Here is a 24,313-nt window from a genome sequence, read left to right as displayed (position 1 = left end):
GGGAATTGACCCCAGGTTTCCTGTGCCCTGAGATAACATCCTAATCTTGAGACTACTGTTTCTCCCCTTCCGGACACTAACAGTTCAACCCTACCTCTAGTCCTTGTGAAGTGTCACCAATTCTTCCAGTTCTCCTTCTCTGACAAACACATGAACAATGAATGGAGATGCTCCAAGGCATGAAATTGGGATCAAAGTTACCCCATGTTTGTGTGAGTGAGAGAATGTCATACGCACACTCTCTCTCTCCAATGTTTTGCCTCCTCCTCTCCCTCACTGAGACATTTCAAACACGCTTAGGAAGAGTGCAAGGCAAAGTCAGCGAAAAAAGACACTGGCTGAAACAAAGGACCCATTCATAGTTATGATATTAACCCTCCTTTTTATTAATACAAACTAGACAAGTTCTAGACACTCTGGGTTTTAAGAGGGACAGGTTATGAGAAGCAGTTGTTATAAATTCTTCATGGAGGCTACTGGAACAAGTTGGCAAAAGCCTAATCTAGCATGGAAATGGTGCTAAAATAAGCGGGGCTCCCGGGGAAGACATCATTTTCCATTCTGAAGCATGCCATAAATTCCATTATCATTTAATAAATATTAATAAAGAGTTTATAAATGGAACCTTTCTAGATCTGGCTGCCTGAGAAAGATGTCACCCTGGGGTACATTTGGCAGCATGGTGCATGGGGCGGAAAAGACAAATGTGGAAGACAGAGACTGCAGCAGACAGACAGACATAGGGACAGAGAGACACAGGAGCAATCTGAGTGCACAACATAGTGTAAGGAGCTCTGGAGTTCCAGTCTCATAACGACTCTCTCTATGGCTTTGGACAAATCACATAACTTCTCTGCCTCAGTTTCCTCATCTATAAAATGGCCTTGTTTCATTTTTCCTCTTTTTAGTCCCCCCCTCGCCCTCCTTTCTTGTTTTGTGGCTCTCCCCCCACTACACCGCAGGCCAGGAAAGTGCCAGGAGAGAGCTCAAGGAGACGGGCTCTCTGGACAACACATGTTCTCATGGCTGAGCTGGGCATCGGAAAGCAGAAGAGGAGAGAGCCTTTGGCTGGTGGGACGCAGCCCTATTTGTGAGCTGCTCCCACGCTGACTGTGTTCAGAGCTTCCCTGAGAACAGAGAGGGAAGGCAGGGAGGAAGTGAACTGGGGCTCAGCACTTTTCCTTGTTCCAACGTCCCCTCTGCCCTGTACCAGTCTTGCACACTCCCTGCGCCCTGAAGGACCCACTATACACGAAATGCTGCCTAGATAGTCTGCTGCCACCATGGAGCTTCCTTCAGCTGCCTTTGCTGCTTGCCCAGGGAGGTGGCGCTTTGGGCTCAAAAGTTAGTGGAGTAGCATGTGTGCATCTGAACGGGGAAGCCCTGCATTGTGATCCCACAGCCATGCCGGGAGCCCGGTCTCTGCGGACCTGCTCTCCACAACCCCTGGAAGTCAAGAGGAGCCTTTCCATTGACTTCAATAGACTACAGATCAGTATAGGTACCATGGCATGTCCAGCAGGCACAAACTCAGCTCCTTGCCACGCGCACTCTGCAGGAAACCTCACCGACCCATCCTTAATTACAGCCACATGGGCTTCCACTCCTCTGCTCCCTCGCGCTGTCATACAAAGGGGCAAGGGGCTGTCAGAATGTAACACCATTTCACTCATGTGTTCAGCACAGAGATGGGGGGTAAGGGTGGGGCGGGGGGGAAGAGGATGACAATCCAACACACCCTGGGGCCCCAACAAAGAGAAGCCAGCCAGGCAGTGTCAGTTTAGAAGCCCCAAGGAAAGCCACTGATGCAGGCAACCAGCAGCAAACAACCGGATGCACTTTGCCAGGCAATATGAGGTTTACTCTTGACCACAGGGGGTCGCTATCCCTCTCTGCTGGTGCTCCCCCTGCAGAGCCATGACGTCTGGGCCCACTGAGCCAGCAGCCACCACCAGATGGACTGGAGCCCACCCACCTCTCCAGAGGCAAGTGGCCCTGGAAGACAACCCCAGTATCCTCAACATGGGTGCTTCAGGATTGGCCTAAAATGGGGGAGAGATGCAGAAGTGAGGAGTTGGGAGAGTGGGGGGAGGGGGGGAAGGGTTCTGCTCCCTCTCTTTGAAAGCCATCACTGAATGAAAACCTTGAGCCAATATTTCCATCCGTGCTCCTCAGGTCCCCCACACCTTCAGCACAGGTGGGACCCTCCACTCCCATGAATTCTCTCCATCTTGTACCCAACAGCTCCCTCCCCATGGGACTTACCCATCAGACTCTGCCGCTCTTCTTTCTTCTTAGCTTTTTGCTTGGCCTCCAGCTGGATGATGGAAAGAGGAGGGGGGACAATGGGGCTCGGCATAGCACTAGCAGCAAACCTCGCTAGCAGTCCCAAACCACTCTCATCCAGAGCCGGAGATGAAAGCCTGTTGTTGCTGTCCATCCCATAGTCCTCTGCTTCCTCCTCTTCTTCCTCAGAGCTAGAATCTAGCACGCAGAAAAAAGGAAGCCCATTACAAATCTAATCAGGTTTCCACTGTCCATCCTTCAGCCCTGGTGCATCAGATTGCAGCTTCTCAGCAAACAGAGCACCAGGGTTTCTACCACTGTAAGCCTGCGGTGTCCTCCCTCGCGCTGCAGAGCCACCCAAAACTGAGCTAGACACCTTAGGCCACAGAAAACAAGAAAGTGCTTGTAGTCACGGAGCGTATAACTCCTCACCTACTAAGACTTGCCTGGTAATACCAGCCTTGTTCAAACAGGTGCACACGGTAGCGTGCGGTCAAAAAAACAACAACAGGGAAATCCCCACAACTGAACCCATATGAGGCAAAGGAGGGAAAGAGAGACTTAGGCAAAGATTTTCAGATTTTATTATTACTTTTTGCCTCTCCCTCTTCATAATGAAATCCTTTGCTTTGTGACTGCAATGGAATGGCTCTGTAACGGCAACAGAGCTCTCCTTCACTGAAGGGGAATACCCGAAATCAGCACGTGCCCTGGCAGGGAGGGAAGACAGAGACAGAGACAGAGATGGCAAGACGGAGGAAGGGATGGGGGTGGGGTTTCAAGAGCAATGAAATTTGAATGCTTAAGACAAATAATTGCAGATGGAGAGAGGCATAAGGGAAGAGAATGGCAGTTCCCAAGGGGTAATATTTTCAGCAGATTGCTTTGGAGCTGGGTCATGAGGTGTGTTCCACTAACACACGGCATAAAACTTTCAAAATATGCCCCTTCAGGCCCAGCCCAGTAATGCAGGAGCAGTTGCAGATGGGCATGAGTCCAACTTTAACAGGACAAATCCTTATCCTGTTGGTATCCAGGAAGTGGGTGAAGCCTGCCCACTGCTAAAGGACCTCCCCCCAGCCTAAGGGGAGGATCCACAGATCTGTGATACCAAATAATTACGTGGGACAACCAATGAAAAAAACAGGATTGGGAGTGAAGTCATAGGGCTAAACGAAGGGAACCTGATAGAGATGGACCACCTGGTCTGATACAGATGGAGGGCATTTTGCTTTGATCTTTTACTCGATGGGGTGCGTGTTGGGGGGGAATTAGGGGAGGCTTGCACACTCTGAAGCGTGCATCACTCTCTTCCCTGTAGCACATCCTTGCTAGTTAGTCGGTAAAGCAGCTTGAGGGTGATTAGTTACTGAATGTGTGATTCAGTAGGTACTGGTTAGAAAGGAATCTCTCTGTATAGTTAATTGCAACAAAATGGACCTGGGAAACCTATTTAAGAGCTCTAGTTCAAAAGGAGACATGAACTGGGATCCTCAAGAATGCCCAGTTTCCTTCAGTAGTAGGAATGTTATTTGCATCAGTGTCTAGCTCTCAGTTCCCTACAGGCTAAGGTCTTTGCATTCTGAAAGACTACCAACCTAGAAATCAAACCATAATCCCCTTTCAAAGATGAACTGAACAGGAAAACATTTTTCCTTCCACTTGTGCCCTCTATGATATAAACAAAAACAGTCTCAATGTCCCCCTCCTCCCCAAACTCCCCCCCCAAAAAACCAAAAGGCTATTTCCCTCTCCGCCTCGACTTGCTTTTTAACCTTAGAAACAACAGGAATCCAGAAAACAATTGTGCCTTCCCTGGTTTTACTGGAATCCCGTCACTCACCAGTGGAATGTGCCCGATGAATTTTTCACAAAAAGAGCATGTGTTAGGAGTTAAGAGTTAAATGGCTACTAACAAACCAAAGAATTTTAGATCACTAAAAATTCCTTCCCCCTTTCAGTTGCTCAGTCTTGTTTCTTGGGGTGTCAAAAATCTCACTAGCTCTACAGTCCTCCAGCAAAAACAGGGAAATCCGGACCTCATATTTCTGACATTAACATCACAAAAGGTAAAGACAATAAAAAAAAAGGGGGGGGAGGGAGAAAGGGGGTTAAATAAGAACACTTCCTAGTTTTATTTCTTACTCAGAAACAAGCAGAAAGAGGCACTACTTCTATTCCTCTGCAGTATAACTTTTAAATTAAAATGTATCCAGATCAGTGAGACATAAAGAGAGCCAGCAAGTTGACTTGCATTAGAGACATTCCCATTAATATGGTGCAGAAGGACACAGTCATAAATCCTGACACTGACCAGCAATCTCAACTCCTCTTCATCAACTGAGATCTGCCCTCCTTACAAAAGTTCCCACAGACTAAATGCCAGCCTGCAGGTCCCATGATATTTTCATGGGCTATAAAAGAAATGCAGAGATCAAAGATATGTCAACTAGAGATGCCCCTTCCGCACCTCCCGCCCCCCTCCACACTACACACTGTTTAGTACATTGGCCAATGGCCCATCTACCACCGAAACTCACATAGTGGAGTTTTGACCTCGCTTTTGTAGAGTCATATCACCAACCGTCTAGTGCTTTAGGCCCATGCGATGGGGAGATTTCCGTTAAAATGGCTGCAATGCTGATGCCCCCCTGACTGTTGGATTTCCTTAAATCAGGGAGACTGGTGTTTGTCCCTGCTTCATTTCATAGCCTGCCTACCTTGCTTTTCCCTCTTACACAATCCATGGGAGCGACAAAGATACAGGATTTTCCTCAAAGGTTTAACGTTAGCTAATTCACAAGCAGAATTTGATTAAAAGTAGTCTCCTGACCCTACCTCTAAATCTACAGCATTGAACCAGTGACGAAGTACTAGCCCAAGAGGTTGGGAAAAACGAAGAAATATTTCAATATATTCCCAAGAGTCTGTCCTGTCTGATCCATAGCTCATTTCCAGGTGGACACTGCACAGTAGGTTGGTTATCGGGGCTGTACCTGTTGTGTTTACACACTTATTTGCCAAGAGGCTACGATGGATCATTCACGCTATCAGTTTCAGAGTCTTGGCTCTAACAACTCTTCCTGGCAGGAGTGGTGGAGAATATTTCAGCACTGGACAAGAAACACCCACCAACAGTTAGCCACTGGTAAGTGTGCCTCAAAGGTGCCTGCTATGCCTGATCTGTGGTGGATATGAATCTGGTACACCTTATGAATCTGGAACACAGCTTGAGAGCTCTCGCTCAAGCCGTAGCAGCTCATTCTTTTAAATCTGCAGATCCCCACTTCAATCTCCAGTGAGTTGGCCAAGATGGCAGCCATCAGACTATCATTCTAGTGAAGCCTGCACATTTAAAACAGGAAGTCAATCAGCTGCACCCAAACTAACAGAACCTAGCAGGATGAATAAGGTAGGATGAATACACCAGGTTCTGCTGTACAGAGCTGGTTGATGAGGAGGGGAGGGAGAATGCCCACCACCAGCATGAAATCATAAAAAGAAACTAGTCGTTCTGCTGGGCTAGGGGCACACCTTTCATTTAACACTTAAGCTCCTCTTTCAGCAAGCCCAGCAATTCATTTAGCATACGCTAGTCCATGAAATGTTTCAAACACCTACAGTATTTCAAATGCACTAAAGTAAAACAGATTTAAAAGCCATGACGAAACTGATCATTATCCCTGCTACTGAAAATACAGGATATAACAATAGACCTGGCAACCAGGTAATCTACTTCAAATATATTTTGTCATACAGTGGAAAGACTATGGCAGATATGTACCCAACGCATTTTAAAAGATCACCCATATTTAACCCCCAGAGACTCAATCTTCAGAACACAAAATATGTTTTAAAATGTTCACAGCCTTCACCATCACCACTTTCCCCTACTCCCACCACTCATACAATTTATTTCTTTGCTACATATCCATCCCTCTCTCACAACCTGCATACTCTCTCGCCTCTCACTTTTTCCATGAACAAGAAAGAATTAAAAGTATATTTAACTACTCTCAGAACTCAAACACTTCAAAGCTAAAAACAAAGGTTGCTTTACGATTAAATACTGAGCATGTCGCCTGGGTCTACATGCTGCTATGGTGGCCCACAGCAGCCAGATTAATGTAGCTTGCACATTTAGGCTCTGTTGCTCTCACGCATGAAGTGTGTTAAATGTTCCCATTGAACTTAATGGGACTACTTAAAGTAAAGCAAGTACATAAGCTGTTGCAGGATCAGGGCCTTAAAACATTTTGGAAAAAAATGATCTCTGGTCAAAGATAGAAAAAAACAGTTTCAAAAAACATTATACTTTTTCTCAAACATCATTAACCAACCAATACTTTGCAAAGGAAAGACAAGCATGTACCCAAGACCAAAACTCTTTACCTATAATTTTTAAGTATACATATACACACACACAGATGCATATACACACACACAAATTTATGTTTAAATGTTATCAAACAGCAAATAAACTAGAGCCACCAAATACTTTACCGACAAAATTTCAACCTGGGTCCCCAAATTTTTTATTTTTTTTTTTAAAAAGAGAATAATTGAAAACTCTCTTTGTTCTTTAGTCTTTCAAAATGACAGAGTTAGCATGGGGTTTTGTTACTATTTATTTATTATTTATATTAGCCTGGCTTCTTCTTGTTAGGAGAGCAGTAAGTGAATAGGTTTTGTTAATGATGGACAGAAATTGGTTAAGTTATTTAGTTTGCAGAGATTGATGTAACAGGATAGATTTGGAAGAGGGTAGAGAGGATGGGCAGAGGAGAAAGGGGAGTAAAACTACACAACAATTCATTTCACACTGAAAAAAATAGCATGTTTTTGTCATAACGTCGAGCAGGCCTACAGCGTACAAAGCAGGCTAAGTGCAGGCAGACTTTAGACAGCTGTTGGGTCCATCACATTCAGATTGGATTGAACTGTCCTATTCTGGACATTATTTTTAAAATTTTCCCTCATCAGATTGCACATAGTTTGTCAAACACAATCTCCCATTCTTTTAAGATTTTTTTCCTCCCCCCAAGTGTTCTGCTGCTGACTCCAGAAATAATTTGAATCACCAAAAACATTATCCATTTCCTTAGAGTCAACTTCAGAGGAAGGTGATTAAATCCTACTGGTTTATTATGGGGTAAAAACTTCTCCAGCTGAAAGGGAAGAATAGGAAAAAAGAGAGATGATCTTTTTATAAGGAAAACAAAAATCATAAAGGATGGGGAAATGGGGGTCTTTGGTGCTGGAAAGTTCACCGTGTTACCATCTTGACAGTCTGCAAAGTTCTTACATGGTTGTTACCGAATGATGATTTTCTCACAATGTCAGATTTGCTCACATCAGAATATAGTGACACTGTTTACTCTCCAAGAAAAAAGAATCCCTCCCCTTCCCCCCCACCCCCCTGACCACAAGTGGAAGGCTAAAGAAAAACCATGGCTTTCTGTGGTCAACTTTCTACAACCAGGTAAAACCTTGCAAGCCATCAAGATGATAATACTGTGAACTTTCCAGAACCAAAGACCCACATTTCCCCACCCTCTATGATTTTCTTTTTTTTTAAATCATCTCTTTTTTCCCTATTCTTCCCTCTCAGCTGGAGAAGTTTATCCCATAATAAACCAGTGAGATTTAATCACCTACCTCTGAAGTTGATCCTAAGGAATTGGTATAATTTGTTTTGGTAATGAATCAGTGGGTTCTAGATTATGGCCCCAGGAATTTCTTTTAAGACAAGGGCAGTACCATTATAGGAAGTAGCATAGGTTCCTATATTGGGTACACCCTGCCTCTTTAGTCCTTCCCTTTGCTTGGGAGAAGGAGATTGCCCATAAGGAAGTTTTACAACTGTAAGGCTTTTCTGGAGTCCTCAGCAAACATACACATTCATGCAAAGCTTCCTTGCAAGATTCTTCATAACAGAGAAATCAAAGTGGACATTGTTCATCTTCAAATTAAAATAACCCAGAAAATGCAAATGTTTACGTGTTATTATTAATGGGGTTAACAGCGAAATGTCTCAGGTTTACAGATGACGTAAAGAAAAGGTATTTTGCCTACCTACATAACAATGGTCAAGGTTCAGGTTCATGGTTAGTGACCCCTCGCTGAGCAGTGTCTGCCCTACTCCCAGCCAATCACTTTGCTTCTTTAGTGCAGCGTGAGAGCAAATGCAAGAGACCGATACAGACATTCAAAGCATCATGGATAGGGGTCAGGGGTGAAGGGATTGGCCAAGCAGCTGCAAGAAGAAAGCGAGCACTTCCAGAAAAGCTGAGGTTATTAATCGTTTTAGTATCAGGGAAAGCCATTAGAAACCCTATTACCCAAATATCCCTTAAAGAAATGCTTCAGAGAAAAGATTCATTTGCAGGAATCCCAAAATCAACCCCTCCTCCCTGCCCCACCAAACTTCCCTTCCCCTCCCCAATATTTTACATTTTGTCTCCCCGCCACTAAATGACACCAGAGAATGATTTTTTTTTTGTTATTAAATGCATTTCCTCCCCACCCTTATTCCAGATTTCCCTGCCCTCTCTGAAATCGGGATCTTAAACATTTTAAACATATAAATTGCTTGAAATATTCCCACAGCCAGTTTGAGTTCTTAAATCTCTGGACAAGTTATCTATCTACTTTTTCTGGAAAAAGTTGGGTAGATAAACCTCAAGAACTTGGAGTCTAAAAGGGATTGATATCCTCAAAATTTCCAACAGCAGCAGCAGCAGCAGCAAAAAAAAAAATAAAAAAAAATAAAAAAAAGAAGCGGGTGGGGGAAGGAAAGGACGTAAAACTGAATGGAAGCTAAATCCGATTCTTCAGGGAAAACACAGAGCCCGTGCCCTTAAAGGCAATCCACCAACACTGGATCATTTCAGGTTCTCTAAGAAATAAAACGTCTCTTCTCTGAAACATTCGTTCTTTCTTATGGGTTTTCTTTTTGTTAAATGCATCAGCAAGCTCATTTCAGAACCGAATTAATGTTCTCTAGCTTTTACGTTGTATTCTGATTCTTAAAAATGAGTAACTTGTTTTTGTTGGGAAGGTGGGTCTAGGGGAGAGAAGAGAGGAGAGGTTAGGATAATCAGATCAAAAGCTTAAAAAACCCAAACAAAATGCTAACAATCAGCAGCTCTCTGACACAAACTAACAGCTACAAGGATTTTGCTACACTATGTTCAAATTTACAACTACATTTCCCTTACTTAACGGTATAGATGAGCTATCTTCTTGTGGGAGTTGAGCTTCAAAATTCCAGGGCTCATTAAAATGACTGTGCCCCCCGTGATTATTACTTAATGAGTGTGTTCTAAAAGAGAAACCACCTTGTGTCTCTTGAGGAAAAGTTTTGCGGGACCTCTTTTCCCACTTAAGAGCTAACGGCAGGCAGACAATAAGCCAAATATTTTGAAGTTGGGGGTGGGGACGAGAACTTTCCCCCAGAGGAATCAAATTCAGTGCACTAATTTCCAAATACTTGAGCATTTGTGGGTTAAAGTACAGGATCTGAAAAATTTATAACCCATAAAGATTTTTTTCCCTGAAAATGTGCTCTGTGTGTGTGTAAATATTTATTTTTTAAATAGAAAAAAAAAATCTGAGTTTGAAATATTGTAGACCATACACTAAGCCACCCTTTTGAAGCAGAAAGATAAATAATATCAATAAATAAATTATTAATATTGTAGTGTCTGCCTCAAAAGATTCTATTAGGAAAAAAATAGAATGAACAACCTATGCAAAATATAAATGAAATTAAAAGCGGGGTGGTGGTGGGGGACAGAACAAGATATGTCTGTTTCATCCTGGAAAATTTAGCAAATGCCAATGAAATCAGGGATATTTGAATAATAGAGCGCGCCCAAGACTATGTTAATTCCAGTTCTACTCGGTGGGAGTGGGGAAAGGGGTAGGCAGAGCGGGATGAAGTGGAAGCGGCATTCTAAATCGCCTAATAAGAGACACAGCAAGAGAGACAAGGTACACAGGTTTAGTTAAAAATGAACTCGATATGTTTAATAAAGCTTGGTATACCAAATCGCAGTACAAACATCACGTCACACACCCACACAACAGAATCCCATTGTAAACCAAACCAAACTGCTCCTTCCAAACCTCTACAAGGCCCAGGCCAATAAAAATAATATAAATTTTTTTAAAAAATAATATCATGGTGGCGGCAGTGGCAGCAAGGAAAAGAGGGAAGGGAGAACGGAAGGGAGGAAGGGTAAGCGGAGAGCTGGGGAAAGGTGGAGCCTAAAATCCAGTTGATATAAAAGCTCTAAAAGAGCCAGCCAATAATAATATCACAATGATACAAGTATAAAAAAAAATAAAAAATAAATGATGGTGATAAAGCAGCCTACGCTGCCAAGGACAAAGATGGCCACCCCTACTTCGACCATCAAAGATGGCGGACCTCAGTGTTGCCATCTCTCTCGCTCTCTCTCACACATACACGCATACACTCTCTCACTCTCTCATTCACTCTGCAAACATGGAAGATAAGTGTTGTTTTTGTTTTGTGTTTGTTATAATCTAGTAACCTTGATCGAATGAGTCCTCCGAAGAGTCACTGAATGAAGATCCAGTCTCCCGAAGCAGCAAGCAAAACTGCTGCTTGCTGCTTACGGCCTGTTTAGATTTCAGAGTTCTAGTGGTAGGCATGCCCCTCTTGGCTGGCTTGAGACCTCCACCTTGCTTGCTGCTCTTTTTGGCCCCTATGCTGTAGAGACTAGGTGGCCTCGCTTTGGAGCCAGATGGAGACTGCAAAGGCCACTCGTCCTTCAGGGATTCATCATCTTCTTCTGAGTCCGTATCTGCAGTCAAAGTAGTTTTTAAATAACATTAAGTCAATTAACTTTCTTGTTGCTTTTTTTTTTTTTATTGTCTTAAATTGTGACAGTTCAGCGCCCATGAAAACGAGAGACAGAAAACGCTTGCCAAAGTGGATCGGATGCTGTGTGGAGCCAATGCTGCGCAAGCTTCCCTTCAATGGCTCTGATGATGCACCTCGATACTAGCTGCCTATTGCAGTCCTAAGCCATCATTACTTTGTGATTTGGTATGCATGAACCGACATAAAATAAATAATAATAATAATAATAATTAATAATAATTTAACAGTGCCTCTACACAGACCTTTCGGAAGTCAGCACTCTCTGTCCAGGACAAACTTTATAGATATTTCCTTATTTTAAGCTAGAAGTTTTGAGCTGTTTTAGATTTAATCTAGGAATGGAAAAAAAACTCATTACATTTGTGAGAGCTAACCTTTTCTCAAAATTTCATCCAATTAAGAGTATGCTGTACAGCAGACTCATTGTGTGCTGGGCAAAGGGGGTTCTGAAAAGCTCCAACCTTCTTAAAGCATTCAGCTTTGACAAATGCCAATGCCCAACTGCATAATGTTGGAAATTGGGGGAGGGAAACCTTCTTAAATCACAAAGGGATTGGTTAGTGGTATTCTGCTGCTGACACTCGTACTATGGCATCCCTATTCCTTAGCAAAGAAATCTGCAAAAGAAGCAAAGATATTCGTCCCCCAAACTGCTTCTGGAACTCCCCACCAATGTAAAAATCCAGTTTGATATTTGTAAAAACAACAAAAAAATCTCCAGTGCATACATCCATTCAAAACTGACTGGTGCCAAGAGTCAGACAGGATGCAATAGTCTGTACTACAGGGTGATGAATATACCTAGCCCCGATCCTTATTTGTACATGAATCCAGACCCCATGCAGGTATTTTGACATAGCGAACCAGGAAACAATAGGGACAGCACACACCACATCTGCTGATTGGTGGATTGATTGATCAGTCATTGTTCAAACTGCATGGTGCAATACTTGGAGCGAGGCCTCCATTGTGAGCTATGTTGGAGTGACACCAAAGGGAGCGGCGCTTCTGGAGTTCTTCCTCAGTCTCCACGATAAACTCTACTTTGGCTGAATTACTATGTTTTACACAGCTGACATTTTCCCATGGGCACCTAATGCCGAGATGTTGTCTAATATTTCCACACAGTATCTGATGAGTGGAGCAACAAAGTATTTGGTACCCAATGGAGTCAATAAAAGTGGATTTGAACCCTTACATCCCTACTCATGAATGCACCATTAATTCCAAAGTGTAATGAACGCTATAGTGAGGACAGTTCCAACTGGTTAGAATCAGCATCTGCTTTCCACTCACAGTCCTGCTCATGCATCATTCTTCATTTTAGGGTGTGGGGATATCTAGGGGTCTTGAGTCTTTTTAAGACTATAGGTAATGGTCCATTACCACTTATCCTTCTCTGAGATAAGAAACTTACCAACCTCCTTGGTTACAGGCCAGTCTCTGACACACAGCAAAAGACACCTATCTACACTCATCCTGCCTTCAAATCTGGGTCATACTGAAGTGCAAAAATCTGGTGTGCAGTCCCTTGTTAAGGGGGAGATCACACTCTTTCCCTCAATATGGGGCTTCTGTGTCACTGCAGCAGAAGAATTCTATGCCCTGAATATAGCCACTGAATGTGGAACCATTTCACTCAGTGGGTGCTTAATTAATCACCGTGTTCCCCACACCGATTTAGAAAGGACACGAATTGACATGCACCGTCATGTGAGTCTGCGTGCAATGAACGTTTAGCAGACAGGAGGAGATACAGGCAAATGCTTCCCTGGAGTGCTGGTTTATAATTCCATGGGAAGGAATTTCAGTACCCAGCACTGGTGCAACTAGAGCAGACTATCTGCCTCACCTCTCCAGGCCAAGAGCCAAACTCCTCAGATATAACAATGCCATCTGCTCAAGCTCCTACTTCCATCAACTCATTACGCCTAATTCGGGGGAACCACTGGGATATTCCTGGCTCAGTAACATATTCCAGGGAAAACAAGCAGCTCAGTGGATAGTGCATCATTGTCAGCAGGAGGCTGTAAGAGGCATTACCTTCTAGATGCTATATAGCTGCTACCCGTTTACTTTGCCACCTCAATGGCCAATTTTATTTAACATGCTTATTTCGTTAGAGAACTGTTAGAATCCTTCTCCATTAGTGGGATCTCTAGCTACTGGTGTACCGGGATATACATCTGTCATGCACATTCAACCCTACAAGGGTTTTAACACAGGACTTTGGTAGCTGCGTAACAGTAAAATAAATTTACTTTCAAACCTTAAAAAATTAAGCACACATGATTTTTACTGGCTCCCTAAGAAGTCCCCCAAACCTAGGAGGCTTCTGCCCCGCATCCCACCCAGACTTCTGTCTGAGCCATTAGAGACAGTGTCCCACCCTAGCTTTTCTTATTTTTGGTAACATCTTTTCCCCTCTTCCAACGGCACCAGGTAGCAAGCAAAGGAAATTGAGAGCTGGTTGCTTTTCCAAACACTCTGCCCACCTCCCCTTTTCTCTAGCCCCGTGATGACTACTTTTGCTTCTTATCCAACATAAAGGTGGACAGCAGACAGACAATTAAGACTAGCAGCAAGACAGTGAAGTCCTTGCCAGGGAATGACCTGAAAGGGGAGGATTTATGAGAGTCTGGTGGCTAGACTGGTTCCACCCTCATAGCTGACAGCACCCTGTCCCCTTTGGGCAGCAACGTTTGGCATGAGCATAGAACGTTGTTCACAGATACACCTACGGCTAGCCCTGTGCATTTATTCCCCAGGCAATTAACTAGTGCTGCCCGCCTCCTCCAAGCAGTTTTCTCACTCGTTGTTCCCTTTCTCCCACCAACCCAACCCCGTCTTCAGTCTGTGGCCTTTTGTCTTCCAAAGGGTATCCCTAGCTACTCTTAGTTATATGCATGAGGAAACTTCCTTCCCAAAGCCAGAATCTTTTGCATCAGCTGCAGCACTGCTTCAAAAAGGGGGAGCTGCAGACAACATAATAGATTTTGGGGTACAAATGAGACCTGATGATGCCTGAGGCAGACAGCTAGGCAGGAACACGGAAATGTGTTTAGAGGAGACCGGGGACCAAGTGGCCAGAAGGGACAAGCTTGTTAATGACTATAGTATTCTCAGTGCTATCCCAGCACCATCTTATATACGTTACCTGACAGCTGCCTCCTTACCATACACCTACAGTCAACTCTACATTACCCCCTAAAAACAAGGTGATAAGTCAAATACTAGTCAACCCCTGGAGCAGAAACCCTGAAGACTGGTCCAGCAGATGGACGGAGAGCACATAACAGCAAAGAAAGCAGGGATATGTGGCAGGTGTAGCCCAAAGGAAGAGGAACATTCAGGACTTAGACAGTCCACAGCTCCAGATGCAAATAGTGTATTTCCCTGCTTTATAAAGTCAGCTGAACCCAATATAGGCAGAATAGCCAGCACAAGACGTGCAATACGCTCTCAGTGTTCACTGCCTTTGGAACCAACGACACCTCATCCTCCCCACCACGATGCAAACTCACTCAAAACAAGCACCAAGAGTCTGCTCAGTCAGCTATACAGTCAGCTAAGGAGGAGGTGACTTTTTCACAGGAAAGCAAAATTAGATCCATCTCCAATCTACCTGAGATGCTGTCACTTAAAGGCTAAAAGCTCCCACAAAGCCCAAGAACCATTCACAATAGAGAGGAACCAGAGGTTACTTACTATAGGAGTAGCTGCTAACTTCCGATATTGCTGGTGAATGGGAAACCTTCAGCTGACCTTTGACCTTTAACCCCACCTCCATCTTCTTCATTTTGGTGGCCATTTTGTTTTTACCTTCCTTGACACTTTTCAGCGCCAGGCTCAGGCTCTTGGCCAGGTTTCTCTTCTCATCCTTGCCTGGCAGGTGCTCGTGGGGAGACATATATCTGCTGCCACCTCCACTAGTTTTCTGTTTCCCTCCAGAAAAGTCTGCAAACTTGAAGGGGGATTTGAGCTTGTCCTGTTTGGTGAGAGACAGGGCCTTGTCAAGCTTGCTTGCCAGCTGCTCCTGATCTGACGCCACCTTCTTCTTCTTCATCTTCAGCTGCAGAGGAGGGAGAGAGAATGGCCACATATGAATACCCCCGAGCCTTGACTCTCCTGATGAGCCTAACTTCAGTTCATTGGGCACTCCAAAACAAGGCCTAGAAAGGGACGACTTAACCCCTTTGTTGTCGTAGCCGGATGTGGCCTCCGCTGTCTCCTTCTCCCTCCGCACAGTCTCCTTAGGGTTGATGTTCCAAGGGCATTTCCATGGGGATGTGCCATACACAGGGGGGTACAGAAAGTATGCTTTGCCCTGTTGTACCTAGCACCAGGCATACCAAAATCTGAATTTTGAAGCATCAAGGTACACTCAGGGCACGTATCCAAGCTTTATTCGACAGGCATGAGGGCCAAAATCTTACTTATTTTTTTAAAATGACAGCTGAGAATCTTGGGTAATCACATGACTCCAGAATCTGGGGCTTTAAAAAAAACACCAAATATCATGAGACTCATGATGCAATTGTGAGAGCTGGCAATGCTGTTATATTTTAACCATGCCTGTATTGCCTTACTACTTCAAAAGATTTTTAATTTAGTCAATTAATAGCAGTACTAATTCAAGTAACTGTGTAGGCAGCGATATTATACTGATTAGGTGTAATGGACTTTGCATTCGGCCTTGAGGAACACATCGTTCCAACAGGAACACAAAGAACCTCTTGACAGTGGTGCATACTCATATTATTTAGACAGGAGCACCTACAAGCTTCAGTTGAGATTGGGGACGCCTTTTGCTAGGTCCACATGCACATAGTCTGAGACGGCCCGTGCCTCGAAGAGCATCCAATCTACACAGGCAAGACAGGCCAAGGGTGGAAGAGGAAATGGTGGCTCAGGGAGGTGAAGTGATATCCCCAATATCATACAACAAGGCAGGAGCAGAGCTAGGAACAGACTCCCAAAAGTCTCCAGAATTCCAAGCCAATGCCCTATCCATGAGACCATGCTGCCTCTTCCTTTAGAACACAGCTTCCCCCCCACACACACCCCAAACACACACATCACAAGAGTACTGACCTCATTTGAAAAGCTCGCTGCTGCATCATGTTCATCCCAGCTCTGGTTCCTCCCTTTCATTTTCCCACCACTGCTGTCTGCATCCTCGTCCTCCTCAGGGAGAGCCCCTTTGTGCCTCTTCTTCATCCCCTCGCCAGTCTCAGAGTCTTCGGACAGCAGCAAGGACTTGCTCAGTCTGCAAGCCAGGCAAAGGATTGGTCATTGAGATCGCCCTTCCCTCCTTGCACACCACTAGCAAACACTGAAGTGTGGTCCACTCCCCCGTTAAAGGCACTCATGGGTCACCTGGGGCTATATCCTCAGCTTGGGTAAATCCACTGGCTTCAATGGAGCTACCTCAACCTACCCCCGCTGAGAATCCGTCCCATTGTCTGTTTAACAGACGTGCCAGTGAGCTCTCTTTGCATTCTCTGGAATATCAGCACAAGTCAGAGATCCGTATGCCTGTGAAGGGTAGAACCCACTCACTGGGCTGGATAATGCGCTGGAAAAAGCTGCAGAGAATCATCTGCTCTGGTTAGGACCAGGAGGGGAAGAATGGGTGAGACAACCATTTGGTCTTTTCCCACCTCTAATTTTTAAGATTCTGTAGATCTAAGGAGACTCCCATTTCACAGGACTTGAAAGGTATTGTACTGACTGCATCCAGATTGAAATGCTGGCTCTTGAGCACGTGGAAGATGAACATTTTAGCAAGGAGTAGACAGCTAAGCAGAGATAAAAACTAACTTAAAAGGGGGGGTGGGGGATGTCTCAGGCAGAGAGACTAACTAGTATACAGAATCGTTAATCCACTTTTCCTAGACTGTCCTTCTCTAAAAGTAACTTGCAGTCTGATTCTTCAATCTCTTTACAAGCTCTGGGGGGGAAGGAGAGGGGAAAGAGTAGGTGAGACAAGAAGGACAGGTCTCATTGCTCCCCATCTGGTTTCAGCAGTTAGCTGATGAATGGAGATGGAGAGGTGAGTAAATGGTTAAAGAGTCACTGCCTAGCCTTCATGAAACTACCCTGCATGCTGTCTGTAGTTCCCTATCATTGCCAATTACCACCTAAAGATTAAGAGGCAAAAAAACCTGCCTCCTTCCTACTAAGCCAGCTGATCCAGCTCATGGCTGCCATGTCTGTGAAATCACTGATGCCGCAGAGCACCCTCATTTCCCAGAAGTAGTAAACAGCAGCTTTTTCCCCACCTCACTTCCCTTGCTAACCCCAACCCAAAACCAAACCAACACCACTTTCCAGGATCAGGCTAGCTGAAGCCAGTTGCATGCATGGCTTAGCTTCCAGGGCAAGGCTTCCACACAGTTCCCATGACAACTGGCCCCAATGGAAATGCACCCACAAGAAAATTCCAGACACCTGTGGACACCCCAAGCCTTTCCAACCATCAAAGCCCAGAAGCAAAACACTAAGGAGGCAGATTTTCAAAGGCATGTGAAAGTCGATGGGAGTTAGGCACCTGACACCCCTTTGTGCCTTTGAAATTACCTTCTTAAGACAACGCAGAGCTTGGGAAGCCAGCTCATGCCGAGCCACCACTGTGAGAGACTCAACCAGCGACAACAGGTGGGGCAGAGAAATATGGTCAATGGGGCTTTGCGCAAGGTGTCCAAATAAACCTGTTGGGCTTGCAAAGAGTGGGCACCACAGGAGAGGGTGATTCTGACACCAGGAAAGAGAACGCCCAGGCCAAACCATTTCCCACTGACTAGGGGCCAAGGAAGACAGCAGAAGCCCAGGAGAAAAGCCCCAGGAAGCGAATGCCGCAGAACAGAAGTCATTCGGATTCGTGAAAATCATTTGCGTCACTATAGATTGACATTCATTGGATTGCAGTGGCGCCTGAATGGCCACAGGTGCTAGTCACTGTACAGCATACAAAGACACAGCCCCTGCCTCGGGCAGCTCCTCTCACTGTCCGCCTGCCCCACTCTTCACCTGGCTCAGCGTTCCACAGAACCCTTCCATCGCCTGCTCGCTCTGCGCCATCAGGCGTCTCCTCCCCGAGCGGCACCAGACACACACTACCAACGTGACGCCGGGCCAGCCCTCCTGCTACAGCGACAGGCGCACGCCGCCACAGGGGGCTAGATACACACTTCTACCACAACGCCACACAGTGACCCTGCTGCCACAGATGCGCCCTGCCAGCACAACATCATGCAGGGACCCCCCGCTGCGTCCGAAACGCCGTCCCCGGGTCGGACGTGGTGCAACAACCTTGACATTCCCATCTTCCCCGCGTTCCAGCCTTACTTTCCGCTCTTGCTGTCACTCTTCCCTCTCTCCTTAGGGGGCAACAGAGTGCTTGATCCATGCTTCCTCTTCCTGGGCCTTCCAGGGCCTCGTCTTGTCAAGCTTCTATTTTTCTCGTCATGCTTTTCCCTTTAAAAAAACCACACGCTTGACTGTTAGCCGAGGCAACAGCAAAATAAAACGAAATCCATTACACCACCAAAAGCCAACCCAGAACCGTTGTCTAGCACCAAACTGCTAAGCTGAGCCGTGAAATCCAAGGTTCACTAACAGGGTCGCCCACCGACCACCAGTACCCTAGACTCCAACCATGCCCAGCTGCATTCATCAGCGGTTGGTTTGCCATTTTACTAGCCTAGGAGCGCTTTGCAAAGCTTTGGCAGATGCATCGTTGGAGGGGAGGTGGGGGAAAGAGAATGTTCTCCTGGACCCGGAGGCAGAGAAATTGCCCAGCCAAAAAAAAGCTCTGTGTGACTTACTCGGAGTCTCTGCGCCGCTGCAGCTTTACCAGCTCCCTCTGCTTCTCCTTGTAGCGCCGCTGCAGCTCTGCCAGCCTCATCCTGTAGTCCAGCTCCATAGCATCCATGTTCTCAATGGCAGACTTGATGGAATACATCTAGGGAAGGCGAGACAGGCAGAGGTGGTAAGGGGAATCAGGGATTCAGATGCCAGCCACAAGACTAGAACAGGTGTGTCATTGCTTCCCAATCCAACGGCTCATCAACGGACAAGATGTCCCACTGGTACAATCATTTAGACAGCTAGTGGCATATTACCTGCAGAAGGGAAGAGATCTACCTCATTTTATCACTGGCAGGAGAGTCACATTTCAAACGGAGGTTGCATACTAACCTTCGATGGAAGGAGCTTTAACAAGCTATCTGGCTGGCCAGGTTGCTTCGTAGCAGTGCTCTGTACTATCATGTGGAGACACTGGTGAAGTTCCTACTCTCCAGGTGAGTAGGAGCTGCAAGCCTGGCAGAGGCAGTTTGGCCAGCCCCTGGAAGGAAGGGGTCACCACTGCTGAGCAGCGAGTCCCTCCCAGATGATAAAGGGGCAGAATAGACAGGATCTAAACTGAGCCACTTCTCCATCCTCCTTGGTTGGAAAGGTGCTGAGTGCAATATAGGGCCTGGAAGTGGGGTGCCTTCCTCCGCTCCAGGGCACAACTCTAGAGTCATTCCAAACCAGTTGATTTGTGTGTGTGTGTGTGTGTGTGTGTGTGTGTGTGTGTGTGTGTGTGTGTGTGTGTGTGTGTGTGTGTGTGTGTGTGTGTGTGTGTGTGTGGTTTAATATAATAATATTAAATGTTTCAGGGCAGATGAATAAGCGACTTCAGAAAAGTGACCCTAAGGTCAAGCCTCTCAGCTAGGGTGGGATTTGCAGGTCAGGTACGAGTGCAAAGGTTCAGACACATTCAGCAATTTCTCACTTTGTGCCGCAGATTTCAGGCTCCTGTTCTACTAGGAGACATTGTGGCACCAATGACAGCCTCTATTTTTTTTTTAAATTCTTAAGTGAGAAGGCCAGAGGGCTGGATAAACCAATGAACTCTTTCTCCTCTATGTCAGATTGAAATACGGCTCAAAACACAACCAACCTTAAAGCATGTAGCTACCATTTGCTGGTGAAATGCCCTTGGGCGTTCTGCCTCTAACCCTAACCTTTTGGGTGCTAAAGAATCTGCAACTCCATCTCCAGGGAAGGGAAGCCTGCCACCATCTTTGTTTATCCCCACAGCCAAAGAAATAGCATAAGAGCTTCTCCTGCTGGTTCTGTATTACAAATACTGTCTCCAAAACTGTGTCCCTCCCTGCTGAGATCAATGATGCTGACACACAAACAAGGAATGAAATTAAATCATGCCACATTGACTTTTGCTCAGCTACAAACACAGGAGGGTTGGGGGGAAGATTGAGGTTTGCCAGACTGAGAAGGAGAATGCCAATAGGGAAATACAACATTACGTGAATGACGAGTGGCGAGAGGAAGAACATTTAGGTAGGTTCACAATGTCCTGTCAAGCTAGGCAGAAAGAGCTACTTACTGGTTCATCTTTTTTTTGCATCCAGCTGTACTTTTTGTTGGGATTCAATTCTCGAGGCAACCGGATGGTTTTCAGACTCTCCATAAAGGGGACTGACAGAACCTCCATTAGCACATGGGTGCTGGCAGCTAGCAAGCTCTCCAGCGTCGGTCGGACCAGGTAGCTCTCTGGACCTGCTTAGGAGAAAGTTCAGGATTTAGCATTCAGCGAGGGCAAGTGCACATCTCCCATAGGCATCAAAGAGACCAACAACCTCTTCTCTGCCTTAGCACTTCTTTAGCTGTCTCACTGCCACCCTGACCTACCCCTGAGATCTAGCCTATTACAACCCACTCGCAGGATACTCCAAAAGGAGGCTCAGTTTCCCCTCTCCCTGGAAGCTACAGGAGGCAAGATCCCCTCAAGATCCACTGGAATCTCTCTGCAACGAGCCCACTATGCAGAAGACTGAATGGCTGCAGAATCCGTTGCTGCCAATAGGATGCTAATCTGGCAGCACCGAGAGCATATGGGTGAAGTGCACCTTCACTTTTATACCATGTAGTCTCCATATTGTAACCTGTGCAGATACAGGGAAGAACAGTGCACACACCACCCACATCTGAGCCTCTTGAAGCAGGACTCCCAACTCAGTCTGGAGCATCAACAATAAAGGAAGCTCATGCCAGGAACATTGTGGAGTTGCTAGCCATGGCACCACAGTTAAGGCTGAGGACAGATATACATCACACGCCTACCCAGAGGAGATTCTGTGTATGGAGGCAGCACTAGCTGCTCTGGCAGACCCAGGTCCCCAGCCTCTGCATGGATAGGAGACAAAATGCACTTTCCAAACTCACTTTGAATTTCCTGCTTCCTCTTCTCCAGTTCCAGCTCTGCTATTTCACTCAGCAGAGTGATCCCCTGCAGAAAGGAGTGCTCCAGGGACAGGCCGGGCGACACCTCCAGGTTTACCTGGGTTTGCGTTATACCATTGCCAGTTGTCAACAAGGAACAAGCCTGAGGCAGCTCTGTGGCAGCCACTAAGGCATTCATGCCAGCCAGTGGGTCATCTGGCTTGATGTCCAGAGCTGGGATTTGACAGGATATCGCCTCATCTGTGTACGAGGAGACCTCCGACCTCTGCCGCCCCTCATCCGAAGGCAGGCTAGGAAACTCTCCCCCCTGGGGCAAGTCACTGTTCTGCAGTTCCATGGTTAGAGAAGGCTCCTCTCTCTGGGGTGCCAGGTCCAGCCCAGGCTGCTCAATATCTGGGTGTGGTACTGAGTCATCGTAGTCCATATGCACAGAACAGGTTTCCACCCCGCTCCCAGCTTCAGCTGCAGTCTCCGTTTCTGCAGGGCAGGCTGCAACCTGGTATGCTTGTTGACAGTTCTGGAGGGCCTCTTGCTCCTGTTCCAAAGCTCTCAGAGCTTCACCCTGGTGCAACAGGAGGTTGCAACTGTTCATATTTTGTCCTGGGACAGCACTGGAGGCGGCTGCATTCAAAGCCTCTATGTCCTGCTCACAGAGAGCTCCCTGGCTTTCATCCAGTTCTACTTCCGTTTTCACCCGGTCTTCCAAGGACTCCTGTTCTGCCGTAGCCTGAATAGGCTCTAGCATTTTGGATGGAGACAGGCGGATGGGCTTGACCTCTGGAGAAAGCTCAATGTGTTCAGACCCTTCTGCAGGCAGTGGGACATCAGGAGCCAGGCCATCCGCGTCAGACGCTGCGGTGGGCTGAAGGAGGTAGGGATAATGTCGTCCGAAGGAGGCAGGAAGGGACTGGAATGGATATCCCGGTGGAATCTCTGCAAGAGACCCAAAGGAATACGATACACAGTGACTGGTGCCAATGGGGCTCATCCCCCGGGGCAGGTTCTCGATTACTCAACTTCACCCTTGCCAACCCCTATCCCTTCTCAGTGGCTGCTGCTTGCTGAACTTTCCTTCTGCCCAAGATGTCACCCTCCACCCAGGATGCAAGACCAAAAGATTCACCTAACCCACTCCTGGGGCGAGAGGTGACTTCAGCCTTCACTCCGTCCATGCTGGGATCCTCCCTACTGTTCCCCCAATAGACTGCAACCTTGAGGAACTAACCCCTCCCAAGGAAAGACGAGAACACAGGATACAGGACCACGGCTCAAGGCTTCGCCACAGTGCCGTGTCACACATCAGTCCTAGCACCACATTTGGTCCTTTCACATTAGTCCTTCCTTTAAAAAGGCCCTACCTGGTCTTGTCTTGGGGAGGATTTGCGGCAGGAAAGAGCCAAGGAGAGGAGGAAAGAAAGCGAGCCAGGCACAAACAGAAGGAAGCGCTTCCAAAGCAGGCCTCTCTTACCTGGGAACAAAGCCTGGAAAGGACTGGGAGCCGCTTTTTCCAGTTCCAAGTCTTTCTTCTCCACGTTCTCAGGTACCTCTTCTTTTGGAGGAATGGCAGGGGCAGGGGGTGGAGAGGCAGGGGGCGGGCTGGAAGGGTGGGAGCTTGGGGTGGCAGGATAAGAGTAAGCCGGCTGCGTAGGTGGTTCCTCCATCTTTTTGATAACCTCAGCTTTGAGCACAGATACAGGCGAGGCCCTGGGAGACAGGGGAGGTGGACTCACGGCCTTGCTGTAGGAAGTGGAGGCGCTAGGAGACAGAACAGGTGGCTTTCGGTGCAGCAGCCCTGAGGTGGACGAGGAAAGGCCTGATTTTGCATTGTCCAGGCTCCGTTTAGTAACCTTCTCTTCCATGTCTGCTCGCTGCTCATTTACTTTTAATCTCTCCTGTTGCAAAAAACAGAGACGGGTGTCAAGAGAGGATGTTTCTTAGGGTATAAGGTTAGAATCTACAAAGCAAAAAGGTCCTACAAGACTAAACAAGACCAGAAGCAAGATTTCCTATAAAAGCAAGCCTGCACAGTCAGAGATGGAGATGCAAGAACAGGACCTGGGAATGGTTCTCTGCAAAAGGCAGGTGGAAGGTCTGGCAGGAGATACTTGCAGGGACCAGAGGTAAATGCTTTAACAGGAAGAGGTTTTTAGGAGAGGCCAGGCAGCAGGTCTGTGTTGCCAGCTCTTGTGATTTTTATCATGAACCTTGTGACATGTTTTTCTTAAAGCGCCTGTAGTGACGCAAATATGTGAGAATCTCAGCTTTCATTTAAAAACGAAAAGGAAGTTTCTATCGTTAAAAAGTCTTAATTTGGAAAACATGCACCGTAAAAGTTCAAAAACAAGGAGGAAACTAAAAAAAGCCCCCAAGCATATTTTTTATAAAAATCTCATGACTTATAAGCCAATCTTATGACTTCTGGGGCCTGACTCGTGATTTTTGAACCCTTTGGGTTGGCAATACTGGTCCTGAATCTCAGGAAGGAACTATCCAGTCTATGAAAGCCTTGTTTAGAGCACAGCCAACACTGGCGCATTTTGTAAGACGACAATCTGAACTTCTGTTGCTGCTAGAAGCAGTACTGGCTGGTGAGCTGACTCCTGGCTTACATGGCCCCAACCCAAAACCCTGCATCCAAACGCCTCCACCTTCAGGGGTGTTCAAAAGCTGAACTTGGCTATTTAGAACATACCAAATGCCCTCAGAACTTGAGGTTTCCTTAGGGACTGGGAACTACTACGGAGATCTCTTCCTCTGAATGCTTGGGGGACACACACAAAGCAGTCAGGTCGCTGATGTTTGCTCTCCCAAGAATATACAGGTTGATCCACTTTAAAACAGGGGAGTGCCCCCTGCTTG

The 24,313-nt window shown here is 46.3% G+C and overlaps 1 protein-coding gene across 11 annotated transcripts in view; it reads right to left on the bottom strand.

Moving 5' to 3' along the window:
• The window catches only part of TNRC18 (trinucleotide repeat containing 18), an 87,198-nt gene that overhangs the window by 15,338 nt on the left and 47,547 nt on the right, over positions 1-24,313 (bottom strand). For 9 of the 11 annotated variants that reach the window (XM_032767771.2, XM_032767773.2, XM_032767778.2 and 6 more), the window contains 9 exons: positions 22,923-23,346; positions 21,437-22,387; positions 20,598-20,773; positions 19,030-19,166; positions 18,551-18,679; positions 16,295-16,469; positions 14,909-15,272; positions 10,848-11,120; positions 2,266-2,484 (listed from right to left, as the gene is read on the bottom strand). In XM_032767771.2, the coding sequence (XP_032623662.1) occupies positions 2,266-2,484; positions 10,848-11,120; positions 14,909-15,272; positions 16,295-16,469; positions 18,551-18,679; positions 19,030-19,166; positions 20,598-20,773; positions 21,437-22,387; positions 22,923-23,346 (2,848 nt within the window). The remainder of the gene's footprint in view (positions 1-2,265; positions 2,485-10,847; positions 11,121-14,908; positions 15,273-16,294; positions 16,470-18,550; positions 18,680-19,029; positions 19,167-20,597; positions 20,774-21,436; positions 22,388-22,922; positions 23,347-24,313) is intronic. The other 2 variants (XM_032767774.2, XM_032767775.2) reach the window with 2 other exon arrangements.

Source organism: Chelonoidis abingdonii, chromosome 9 (assembly GCF_003597395.2).
Source record: "Chelonoidis abingdonii isolate Lonesome George chromosome 9, CheloAbing_2.0, whole genome shotgun sequence".
NCBI classification, from domain to species: Eukaryota; Metazoa; Chordata; order Testudines; family Testudinidae; genus Chelonoidis; species Chelonoidis abingdonii.
This window is presented reverse-complemented; position numbering and strand designations above follow the sequence as displayed.